Here is a 12,919-nt window from a genome sequence, read left to right on the forward strand (position 1 = left end):
ATATGGTTTGTTAAAGTGTTTGTATTAAATTTGATTTTGTAAATTTTTGGAACTATATAGATGTTTAGAAAAGAGTGTAATAAAGTATATAAACTATATTGTATGTTTAGAAAAGAGTATAATAAAGTATAAAAACTATATTGTGTATATCATTGTCGTGTGATATGGTCTAATAAATAAAATTTTATTTGTTGTATAACTTTGTTATGTTCAAAAAGATGTGGTGTAATAAATTATTGTTAGAGAAATTTTAGATTAGATATTGTTAGTCAAATATTATGGTAAGACCAAATATATTGCTAGTAAATGAAATGGTCTAACAACCTTTCATAAGTAGATTTTTTTTCAGAATGATTCTCTTTTAATAGAATAGATACAAAATAACACTTGTCTATTTTTAAATAAATTCTTACAGATTTTCGTTCCTTTTTAACTAATTATAAACACTTCATTTATTGTATTTTCTAATTAATTCAACTTCATTTATTACAGAAGTACAAACTACTTCATTAATTGCATTACCATAATAATTCATCATTTGTTTTACGTGTTAACCTTAATAATTTCACAAATTTGAATAAAAATGTTATATTCGTGACGAGAATTCAAACCGGTTAACAAAAAAATATTTGTTTACATAATTGAGGTACACGTTCGAGTATATATCAATTTTTCGGATATTTTTTTTAATTTTAAAATTAAATTATGTTCGAATATAATAAATTTCTAGATGAGTTCGAATCGGATTCTTCTATGTCCGGGTAAGTTCGTAAAAACCTAGAATTAGACAAATAATTTATGTGTTTAAAATGTCACTACGCCATTTATAAAAAGTAAAAATCAAACTTTCACGCCCAAAAACCAAAATCTGCCTTGGCGCACATATCAGACTCTAGTATTTAATTAAATAAGTTAATATGTAATGGATGTACACCTATTATTTCGGTAATTTCCATAACTTAAAATTGTGTATCTTTTTTAGAATTAATGTTGTAGTTCTCCACATTTCCACACAGACGATAATACTCTACAAAATTTTTACCCTATGAGACACATTCTAAGTTGTCAATTACACTAAGAGACATATTGGACATACAAGACACATCACCCTAACAAAATTACCAACATAACCTCTAACTAAAAGACATCTCATTTCGTTACACTATCTACCTAGACAAATAAGATAAATTAAAAATCAAAATATAACATCACTTTATCTCTTTGGCGTCGGTTCCTCTTTCAAACAAAATCCCTAATCTGAGAAAACTATGAAACGACGAAACCCTACCCCCTTTCTCCCGCGAGACAAATTTGTAATCTGAGAAAGATACTTTCGATGCCGCTCTAAATCTTCTTGATTCGTCTCTCTCGACATCGTATTACCGTGTTCCACCTCTCGATTTCAGTATCTGGATCGTTCCTTAGCCCCGACCGCCGCCGCGTAGTCTTCAACGCTCTTGCCGATTAGTTCTCAATCTCGATATCTGTTCTTCTCCGCCTCCTTTGATTCACAGATAAACTCCACATGGAAAGTTAGACCCCGCTTCTTAGAACAACTAGTTGACTATGTTTTCTCGGCCAAACCCTATGAAAGTGACGGTGGCTCTCTTGGTCAATGTGTGCGTGGATATTGTTGATGTGGTCGGAAGAATTGTGGATGAGGATCTCGTAGTCAGTGGTTGTGTTGATGTTGTTGATGTGACCGGAAGAGTTGTGAATGGAGCTCTCGGTGGTGGATACGAAAGTGGTAATAGAGGGAGAGGAGATACTGGAGGTGGTGATTAATGGAGGTGATGGTAGCTCTTTTGGTCAATGTGTGTGTGGATATTGTTGATGTGGTCGGAAGAGTTGTGGACGGGGTTCTCATGGTCAGTGGTTGTGTTGATATTGTTGATGTCGTGACGTGTGGATGTGATCGGCAGTTGTGTGGATCTGGTGGCTGTCGACATGAGAGTGGGGGGGGGAGGGTCAAGTGCACAATGGTCAGATAAGAGGTGGTCAGATGAGATATGGATAACAATGAAGATCCCACCTTTGTCTTCCATGTTCTGGGTATTTACGAGATTTGTATAAGATGAAAGTTTCTGCATTTTGTAAATGTTTGTATTTATTTTCGTATTAAACAATTAGATTTTGTTCAGATACATTTTTGTTTAAAAACCAAAAGAAAAATCTATCAGTGAAAGGGTTAAAGCCGTGTGGTTCACATGACATCACACAACTCTCACAAACAAAAACTATACGTTAAAGAAAAACATTTATTAGAGCCAAAACTATACGCCTCTTCTGAACCATTAGATCTTGTTTCACCAAAAAAATCAACGGCCCAAACAAGAGACCCTAAAACTCATATACCTACTTTTACTTTTCCACCTTCTGCATTTATTCCAACCAGAGTGTTATCTGGTTTGGTTCCTTAAAGGAAACATTCTCTTTCCAAACTCGCGCGGAGGGCCTTAATGTCCAACGAAAAGATAGCTGTCCCAATATTGTGCCTCATCTACACAATGTGTCTTAAGACGTTAACAAAAGAGAAAAAGTGTCTCTCAGTGTAAACGTCTCATACTCTACATCCAGAGTATTTCATTTACAAAAACATTTAATATAATATTAATCAAACCCTATTGTTCAGGCTAGGGGGAGTAGTGTCATTCAGTCAAGTTCAGATCTATTTGAATTACAGATATTTAGAACTAGAGTTTTTTTTTTGCCTCGTTAGAATATTATGAATTTTAGTTCGAATTTAGTTCAGCTCTTTACGTATTCGGTTCAGTTTAAAATAAATTACTGTGATTTAGATTTTTTATGCATATCCAAAATATATTTTAGGGTCTGACTTGTTTCTCCGCTACCACCTGCAAACACAGCTTTTGCAGTTGCTAGCGGCTGACAGCGTTTCGAAACAATCACACAAACCGCTACAAATCGTTTTAAACCGCTCAGAACCTCTTAAAATCAAAAGCTGCTTCCAGCTAGCATTTGCGGTTGCGGGAGGGTAATTTTTTTTCTTTTTTTTCAAAAACCATATCAATACAAAAATAAAAATATTCAATAAAAATTTTAAATTAGAATTATAAAAATACTAAATTATATCTATTATATTTTAATTAATATTATAAAATTTTAAATAAAAATATTTTCTATAATATTAAAAATTTAAACTATAGCTTTCTAAATATAATTTTCATATTTATTATAATATTATGATTTTTGATATTTTTTATAATTATATAAAATGTAAATATTTTTAATTTATTTTTTAACCACTGCTGTATTTGGTAGTTAACCAGTCATAAGTATCCCGCAAACGCACCAATTTCTAACCGCTGAACCAATCGTACAAATCTCTTAAAACCGCTAGAAACCACAACCACCCGCATCCGCAAACTCCCGCAACTGCAACCGCTGCGTTTGAACCAGTCATGCCCTTAGTTGAAATCAAATTCAATTCTAAGAGCATTTCCAACAATAACACCAAACTAGATTTTGATCCGCGCTTGGAAAGCGCAGATTTGTTTTCAAAATTTAATATATTTTTAAAAAATGAATTTCTACATAATATATATAGTGTATAGATTTGTAGTGCTTCGATTGTATTAAATTCTTCTTCTCGATTGGGGAAAGTCCGTTCCATGCTAAGACGCACCAGATCTATGATCTCTATTTTCTACAGAATCGTCTAGCGAGAAAACTCTTTCACTAATCTTTCTTCTTGGCACTTTCGGTCTTCTGCAGAATAGTAGCATTGCATCGTCAATTCAGAATTGATGTGGAGAGCTTGTTCAAAGAACTCGAGTCAACACGCTACTCTGGACCTGGCTCTCTTCTTCATACTTACTACACGCAAGATACTTAAAAAATGAATTTCTACATAATATATATAGTGTATAGATTTTTGTACATTTATCCGAAACCGTGAACTAAACTGTAGCAAACTGGAAAAAAATTGAAACCTAAATTGAACTGAATTTCATAAATAATCAAGCAAATCTTATATTTCTAGAACGAAAAAACTGAAACCAATCGTGAAACATTTAAATGGTACGAAAAAAAAATTTATTTTTGAAAATTATTTAACTCATTTTAGTAGGAGTACATGTGTAGTTTATTGACGAATTAAGATATACGCATTGTTTTCATATCTGATTCGGACCTTCAATTGGACCAGTAAAGTGGTGGCCGTATATAATATGGACGGGCTTATATTCTTCATGTAACATTCTATCATGATTCTACCAACTGATATGTTTCCACAAATTTAGATTTAATGAAAACCTATTAATTAAAAATCTGATAAAACCAAAAATCCTGCCATTAACCCGTGAACTTACACAGGTTGACCCGATAAAAACTTAGAAAATTTTGATAATATTTTTTAAAAATTGATTATAATTCTCATATATTTTTATAATAATACACAAAACTTAATAAACTATTTGATTTGTAATATAAAGTAGAGGGAATTTCATGTTTACCATTTTCAAGGTAGCATTATTTATCTTTACCACTACTAAGTAGATATTTTCAAAAGTACATTATTTATTAAGTGGCAAAAGACGTTTATACCATTGTTCTCTCTATATATATAATAAATAATAAATAAGAAAATAATTTTTTATGTTTTCGAATTATACTTTTTCAAATTTGATTTTTTTTATAATTTTTTTTGTTTGAATTTTTTTTCTTCAAAATTTCTTTTTGAAAATCGGAAATTATATTTGAAACTATTTTTAAATTTTTTTTTTATATTTTTAAGTATTTATTTATATATTTATTAAATCCTAACTTTTACATTCCAAAAATCCTATCCACCATTCAGCTCTAAACTCTAAGTCTAGATTAGTTAAACCTAGGGGTATAAATATTTTTTACCTTTTATTAAAAATAATGGTAAAAATGGTTAGTGTAAACATGAAAAATGATACTATGAATGTGATATTTGTGGCAAATTTCCTTATAAATTTAATAGTAATTGAAGTATATTATTAAATGAAATATAATAAAATTATATTTTAAATATTTTTTTGTAATGAATAGTGTTATACCACATTACACCCAGTTTTAAATTAGAATTATAAAAATACTAAATTATATTTTTTTGTAATGAATATTTTTTCGGACCATAGCATAGTTCAGAGTCAGACCCAGTTTCTTTACGTGGTCGTATTTCAGACCGACATTGACTCAAAATCCTACGTTCCTAGAGACGGTAATGGGTTAAACATACAAGGCCCAATAGGCTTTCTACATGTCAGTCACCTTATACTCGCACCGTAAGAGCGTGACTATCACCGTATTTCTAATTTTTCTTTATGTGACCAAGAGGCGCGTGCGAAACGAACGGATAATGCTCTCACACTCTCGAAACACCCTTCTTCTGGTAAACGCTTCTTAAACCTCGAGTAGGGTTTTCTCCTTCAACTTTTTCACAACTCTTCTCCCTACAGATAAGAGTTTGAGATCTTCAAACCTCTCTCTCTCTCTCTCTGTGTATCTAAAATGGCCCCTGCTCTGAGTAGAAGCCTCTACACGACCCCTTTGACATCTGTTCCATTCACTCCAGCAAACCAACCTCGCCTCTCTCATCTCAGAACCTCGTTTCTCCCTCGCGGCGGCAGTCTAAGAACCGGCGTTTCCTGCAGCTGGAATCTGGAGAAGAGATGTAACCGCTTCGCCGTCAAGTGCGACGCCGCCGTGGCGGAGAAAGAGACGACTGATGAAGAAGGGTCCGGCGAGAAGTTCGAGTACCAAGCCGAGGTTAGCTCCCTCAAAAAAAAAAAGTTTCGATCTTTTACTTGTGGGCATGTCTCGAAATGGATAAAGTTTGAGACTTTGGATTTGAATCTCGTTCGCAGGTTAGCAGGTTGTTGGATTTGATTGTTCATAGCTTGTACAGTCACAAGGAGGTGTTCCTCAGGGAGCTTGTAAGGTGAGTTAATGGATTCGTTTTCAGAATTGGATTGTGTGTGTGTTTCTGTAAAAGTTCTGATTTTGATTGTGTGTTTTGTGGTATGTTTACAGTAACGCAAGTGATGCGTTGGATAAGCTGAGGTTCTTGAGTGTGACGGAGCCTGCCTTGCTTGGAGATGGTGGTGACCTTGAGATCCGTATCAAGCCTGATCCTGATAACGGCACCATCACCATTACGTAATGATTTAATTCTCTTTTGAGTATTAACGGTTAGTTATATAAGAATGATTACTTAAAGAGATTGATGTGAATAATGTAGTGATACTGGTATTGGAATGACAAAGGAAGAACTTATAGACTGCCTTGGAACTATTGCTCAGAGTGGTACTTCCAAATTCTTGAAGGCTCTTAAGGTACCTCTCTGCATATTAGTTGCTATTAGATCTATCTCGATGTCAAGTCTTTGGATTCATTGTTATAGTGTCTCTCTATGTTATTCAGGAAAACAAGGACCTTGGTGCTGACAACGGTTTGATAGGACAGTTTGGTGTTGGGTTTTACTCTGCTTTCTTAGTTGCTGAAAAGGTGAATACTTTATAAATCTTTTTTTTTTTCACGTAGTGTCTTCTGAAGAGGAGTGGTGGACTTATAGTTTGTCTGTGCTTTCAGGTTGTTGTGTCCACCAAAAGCCCCAAATCTGACAAGCAATATGTTTGGGAGTCGGTAGCTGATAGTAGCTCATATGTGATCAGAGAAGAAACAGACCCTGACAACTTTCTGCGCCGTGGAACGCAAATAACTTTGTATCTAAGGGTACTTTTTTTTATTTAATATTCTTTCAATTGATGCGTTGAGATCTCTTATTGTTAATGTGACTGGTTACTCCTGGCTGCAGGAGGATGATAAATACGAATTTGCGGAGTCTACAAGAATCAAGAACCTTGTGAAGAACTACTCTCAGTTCGTTGGGTTTCCCATTTACACTTGGCAGGAGAAATCAAGGACTGTTGAGGTGAGCGTCAAGAACCTCGTCACTTATTGCAATCACAAAGAATGTATTAACACTGCAAACGTGTTTTGAATTAGGTTGAAGAGGAAGAACCAGCTAAGGAAGGAGAAGAAGAGGTAAAATATTCTGTAAACTGTCACGCAGCCAAACACTGTCCTTCACTTTCCTTAGCTATTGACATGACCTCGTTTCTTGTTTGATTCCAGGGAGAGCCCAAGAAGAAGAAGACTACTAAAACTGAGAAGTACTGGGATTGGGAGCTAGCCAATGAAACAAAACCGTTATGGGTGAGCCTTGAGCACTTTTAATGTGTGTGTTTGTCTTGGTCCTTTATGAGTTCTGACATGCTCACTAGATTATTGTTTTTTGACCTTTAAAATAGATGCGAAACTCAAAGGAAGTGACAAAGGAGGAGTACAATGAGTTTTACAAGAAGGCATTCAATGAGTTTTTGGATCCACTCGCTCACAACCACTTCACAACTGAGGTAGGTGCTTATACTATTCATTATATATAAATATCATTCCTTTGATTGGATGCTTATAGTTTGTGTAATTTTCTTGTTTCTCAAAAGGGAGAGGTTGAGTTCAGGAGCATTCTATACATCCCTGGGATGGGTCCTCTTAACAACGAGGACGTTACCAATCCGAAGACAAAGAACATTCGCCTCCATGTGAAGCGTGTGTTTATCTCTGATGACTTTGATGGAGAGCTGGTGAGTTTAAAACATAGAACCACATTGTGTCTCCGATGGTTCCATTCTTTTTGTTTGTTATAACATGTTTCATTATCTGTTTATAGTTCCCAAGATACTTGAGCTTTGTGAAGGGTGTTGTGGACTCAAATGATCTTCCTCTCAACGTCTCACGTGAAATTCTCCAAGAAAGCAGAATCGTAAGTGGTGCCACAGTTATATGAATCACACACCTTCATATTAACACACATCTTGTAATAACATTTCAGGTAAGAATCATGAGAAAGAGGCTCATTAGGAAGACTTTCGACATGATTCAAGAAATCTCCGAGAGTGAAAACAAAGAGGTACGTGTATCCTCGTTAAACCCATTTTCTCCACTTAAGCTCATTCAATTTGATATTCATTTTGGTTTGGTACGAATGGTTTCAGGATTACAAAAAGTTCTGGGAGAACTTTGGTAAATTCCTTAAACTGGGTTGTATTGAAGACACTGGCAACCACAAGCGTATCACACCGTTGCTCAGATTCTACAGTTCCAAGAACGAAGAGGAGTTGACGAGTTTGGATGAGTACATCGAGAACATGGGAGAGAACCAAAAGGCTATCTACTACCTTGCCACTGACAGCCTCAAAAGTGCCAAGTCAGCTCCGTTCTTGGAGAAGCTCATTCAAAAGGACATTGAGGTACAAATGATTCGAGATTAGTTTCTCAACTTGGCTTTTCTCTTGATATTTGTTTTCATTATATTGTAGGTTCTATACTTGGTTGAACCTATCGATGAAGTTGCTATTCAGAACTTACAAACCTACAAAGAAAAGAAGTTTGTTGATATCAGCAAAGAAGATTTGGAACTTGGTAAGTGTTTGTTAGCAGTTCTTGTTTCAATCAGTTTGAAATATCTTTTTTTAACAGAGTTTGGCGCCATTTTTTTTTGACAGGTGATGAAGATGAAGTCAAGGATAGGGAAGCTAAACAAGAGTTTAATCTTCTTTGTGACTGGATGAAGCAACAGCTCGGTGACAAAGTTGCCAAAGTCCAAGTCTCAAACCGTTTGAGCTCTTCTCCCTGTGTGCTTGTCTCAGGCAAATTCGGGTGGTCGGCTAACATGGAAAGGTTAATGAAGGCACAAGCTCTTGGAGACACTTCAAGCTTGGAGTTCATGAGAGGTAGGAGGATACTAGAGATCAATCCAGATCATCCTATCATCAAAGACTTGAATGTAAGTGTTTCATCTCCTCTCTAAAATCTCCTGTTATTACGAAACAGCGTAATGGAGTTTGTTTTTGCATATATTTGTGCAGGCGGCTTGTAAGAATGCACCTGAGAGCAGTGAAGCCACAAGAGTGGTTGATCTCTTGTTTGACACTGCTATAATCTCGAGTGGATTCACTGTAAGTGATCTACCATAAGTTCTTTGGCTTTCTTGTTTTCTAGTAGTGTTTTCGATTGTTTTTGCTCACTTTTGATGTGTTTGTCTGAGCAGCCTGATAGTCCGGCCGAGCTGGGGAACAAGATTTATGAGATGATGGCTATGGCTGTTGGAGGAAGATGGGGACGCGTTGAAGAAGAAGGAAGCAAGATTGTGAATGAAGGAGATGACACAAAAGATGGAGAAGCAGAAGTAATTGAGCCATCTGAAGTTAGGGCAGAGAGTGATCCGTGGCAAGACTGATTCAAACCTTTCTTTTTTATCGTCTTCTACAGTGATTTTTGACACAATGCTTTGCTAAACTAGGATCCTCTTCCTTGTGTTGGGCCTTGGTGATATCATGGGCCTAGTTAAAGCCCGTTATTAGAGATTATGTGAACAAGAATTAGTCCGAAAGTAGTGTCTTTTGGTTTTAGACGCGGTTCTGTAATCGAGGTTGGGGAAGATGAAAGACTTCAACACAAACCCACCAAGCAAAAAACTCCAGACTGCCAGTGACGTTTTGAACACGACCCTTCGGCGCTTGAATCTCTTGGTAACTCGGGGGTTGGCATAGCTTCAATGAAATGGCAGAGAAAAAATCAAGAGACTAGAGAAAAACTCAGTGACTAGGCACAAAGACAAGACAGAGATAGAGCTTAACCAATCGATTTTCTCATCTTGATATCACTAATGGACAAGGGAGAATGAGAGAAGTGTATTAAAGATTTAGGATAAAAGTATACATGTCCGGTTATGTATTATATCCGTTCACGTTTAGGTATTCACTCTCTTCTAACTTAATACTCCCTCCATTCCATTTCATAATATTTATCTTTTGTAATAGTGCACAAAGATTAAAAAAATTACATTTCTATAGAAAGATATTTTAAAGATATAACTATAAAATCAGTTAACCAATTATAAAAGAGACAGTAAAATGTAATTGATTGAACAATTTCTAATAAAGTTAAAGTTAACTTTAAAATTTTAAAACTTCGTCTAAATTGAAATAAAATAGTCTTTCTAAAACATCATCTATATTGAAACAGAGAGAATACCTTTTACTGCGATATATTTTGGTTCACGATTCAAAGTTTTTGGGATTCGGAGTTCAGGTTATTGCTGAAATGCCTATGCCTAGGCTTACAGATCCAAAACTCTTCAACCATAAAAGAACTTTATAGAAGCCTTTAGTGTTTAGAAATATATTTAACTTTTTCTTTTTAACGCTGAGTTTTTTTTTGAGTTAATTGGGTCAAAACACTATAAGAATGCATATATTAGGTATCTACCTTGACTAATATTAAATTGGGCCAAATAGTGATTTCGTTCAGAGCAAAAATACATATCAGCCCTTTTGTAATGTTGATAGAAGTAGGATTGTTGCATCTGTGTCTTTAATCAATAGGAGCATCTGTGTCTTTATCATTTGTTGTGTAGTTAAATACAGTAGTCAATGGTATATACCTAATTATATGTAAAGTGGAGTGTAGAGAGTGCAATTTCACTATCATGGGTTTCAAGAAAGTAAACAAGAAGGGGTAGGCCCCAAAAACAACACTGCCTTCGGAGGCAAACTGAAACCGAAAAAAAAAGAGAAAAGGGGGGGAGATAAAGGAGCATAATACTCACATAACCTGAATATATTTGGTCAATTATGTATATGTATAGCATATTCTTAGTAATTAACCGGAGTATTAGTTTAAATTCGAAATGAACTATATTAACAAAATGAAAGTCGTATATGAATGTCATAGATTTTAAAAGTTACACTAACCCGCACGGATGTGCGGGTTTTATTTTTATCTTTTTATAATTTTTTTAGTGATATTCTTAAAACATATAAGTTATTTAGATATTTTTAGGTTCCTACAAATTTACCCGGATCCGGAAGAATCCAACTTGAACCATGTTCGAAATTTTATAATACCCGAACATAGTTTAACTTTAAATCTAAAAACTCGATATCCATAAATATTGATATGTATCTGAACGAATACATGAATGACCATGTCTAAATGATCTAGTAAACAAATAAAAATAAATTTGTTAACCGGTTTGACTTCTTGTCACTAATGGAGTAATTTCATTTTGACACGTGAAATTATTATGGTTAATACGTAAAATTAAATGACATTGAATTATAATGGTAAATAAAATTAATGAAGTAATTTTGAAAAGTAAAAAAAAAGAATGTAAAAACGTGATAAGATCTTGTGCTTATTCCACAAATGTTTATCTAAGTTTTTATGCTTGTTCTTTTATTATAGACGTAAATCAAAGATTTTATGCTTGTTTTAATATTCTGGATTCTAAATTAATGTAGTTCCTTTATTATAGTCGTGGAAATCACATTTAGGAAAACGATATAGTTCGTTTGAGTTATTAATAATTTGTTTCCTTGTTTGTAGTTTGTTTGAGTTATTTTAGGAAAACAATGAATATGTAGAAAAGACAATCATTTTTAATGTGAGATTAATTTAATTCTTAATGGCATTTGGCTGTAAATATTGTGTAACTTTTAGGGTTATTATATAAGTGTACTCCTGTTTTAATAGATTAGATGTATTATGATAATATATATATGTTGACTTGTAAAATGTGATCATAATTTTTTTTATATTGCTACAGATTTTCATGAATTTGTATTACCTTTTTCTATCATTTCTTTTGTAAAGTATATATATGATTTACATTTGTCTAAAATTTTCTAAAATCTTTTCTTTCATTATAGCATGATTATTTGTTTTATTTTGTCGCAAAACATGTTTTTTTTGTTAAAAACAATAATAATGATACATATAAATAATATTACTATGCATCAAAAAGCTAGGTAAGTATATAAAATGTAATGAATTATAATTTTGGACATATAATTTGAATTGTATGTGCAATACATATTTGGTAAGAATAATTGTTTTTTTTCAAGATATTTTTATCACATGGATTTTGAAAATCTCATAGATATATATGATATTTTGAAAATTGTGTCTCATAATAAAAAAAGTAGAGAATTTATTTCTCAATAAAAATAGATTTAGTTAGAATCAATAATAACTATTTTTTTTGAATAACAACATACTCCCTCCGTTTTTTTAATATAAGTCGTTTTAGAGAACTTTTTATGTTCTAAATTATATGACGTTTTCAGTTTTCTATGTAAAATTTATTAACACTTAATGTTATATGACCAATGATTTTATTTTATTATTGGTTGATTTGTGGATAGGTAAATAATTAATAATGTTTTTGTTTATAAAATATAAAAATTTAATGATTTTTTAATCTATGTGCACAATTTTAAAACGACTTATATTAAAAAATGGAGGGAGTATTTGAATAGAGTTTGAAAATTCTTAGACCAATAACAATGGATTTTACTAAGACTTTTAAAATCCATGAACCAAATAACAATAGAATCATTCTACTTTTTTTTGTGGAAGCACCCTAGCCTATTGGTTAAAGTTTAAAAGCTTCTACACCCAGATCTGGGGTTCAAATCCCAGACTATGCAATTTCTTGTAGATTATAGGATGCAAAGCTTTCGGAGGTTGCAGAGTACTGTAAGCAGCCGTTCGTTGTGGTCGCCTGTTGTGGTGAGAGCCTGTCCATCGAAGATGTCGTACATGCAGAACCGTCCGTGGTTTCAAGTGTTTCGGGGAGAGCTTCATCGTGGAATCATTATTCGTGGAGCTATTCATCAATATCGCATATGTTGCAGGTAGTTGATCATCATATGTAATATATTTAGAGATTATATGATGATGTAATGTGTTATCCAGCGTTAAAAAAAAATAACAATAGAATCTCTAAATTGTCAAAGTTCATGAGAATTTACTTACTAAATATCTCCAATTATGCAAAATTCCGTGAAATGCATTAATGTGTTCC

General features: G+C 33.6%; 1 protein-coding gene across 1 annotated transcript; it reads left to right on the plus strand.

The window, feature by feature from the left end:
• The first annotated feature begins 5,358 nt into the window (after positions 1-5,358).
• On the plus strand, positions 5,359-9,461 carry LOC106306394 (heat shock protein 83-like). The gene is made up of 18 exons (XM_013742997.1): positions 5,359-5,757; positions 5,856-5,929; positions 6,022-6,147; positions 6,230-6,323; positions 6,412-6,495; positions 6,580-6,723; positions 6,806-6,922; positions 6,997-7,035; positions 7,126-7,206; positions 7,302-7,406; positions 7,494-7,634; positions 7,721-7,813; positions 7,883-7,960; positions 8,046-8,300; positions 8,370-8,472; positions 8,556-8,836; positions 8,919-9,008; positions 9,101-9,461. Exons 1-18 carry the CDS (start codon positions 5,500-5,502, stop codon positions 9,287-9,289), a joined length of 2,352 nt encoding a protein of 783 aa, XP_013598451.1. The 5' UTR covers positions 5,359-5,499; the 3' UTR covers positions 9,290-9,461.
• The last annotated feature ends 3,458 nt before the right edge of the window (positions 9,462-12,919 follow it).

Source organism: Brassica oleracea, chromosome C7 (genome assembly GCF_000695525.1).
Source record: "Brassica oleracea var. oleracea cultivar TO1000 chromosome C7, BOL, whole genome shotgun sequence".
Taxonomy (NCBI): domain Eukaryota; kingdom Viridiplantae; phylum Streptophyta; class Magnoliopsida; order Brassicales; family Brassicaceae; genus Brassica; species Brassica oleracea.

Bases quoted from the DNA above. Each gene is read 5' to 3' on its own strand.
- LOC106306394 (XM_013742997.1), top strand. From the start codon at position 5,500: ATGGCCCCTGCTCTGAGTAGAAGCCTCTACACGACCCCTTTGACATCT. The intron at 5,758-5,855 runs GTTAGCTCCCTC...TCTCGTTCGCAG, and splicing joins AGTTCGAGTACCAAGCCGAG to GTTAGCAGGTTGTTGGATTT. The intron at 6,923-6,996 runs GTGAGCGTCAAG...GTTTTGAATTAG, and splicing joins AGAAATCAAGGACTGTTGAG to GTTGAAGAGGAAGAACCAGC.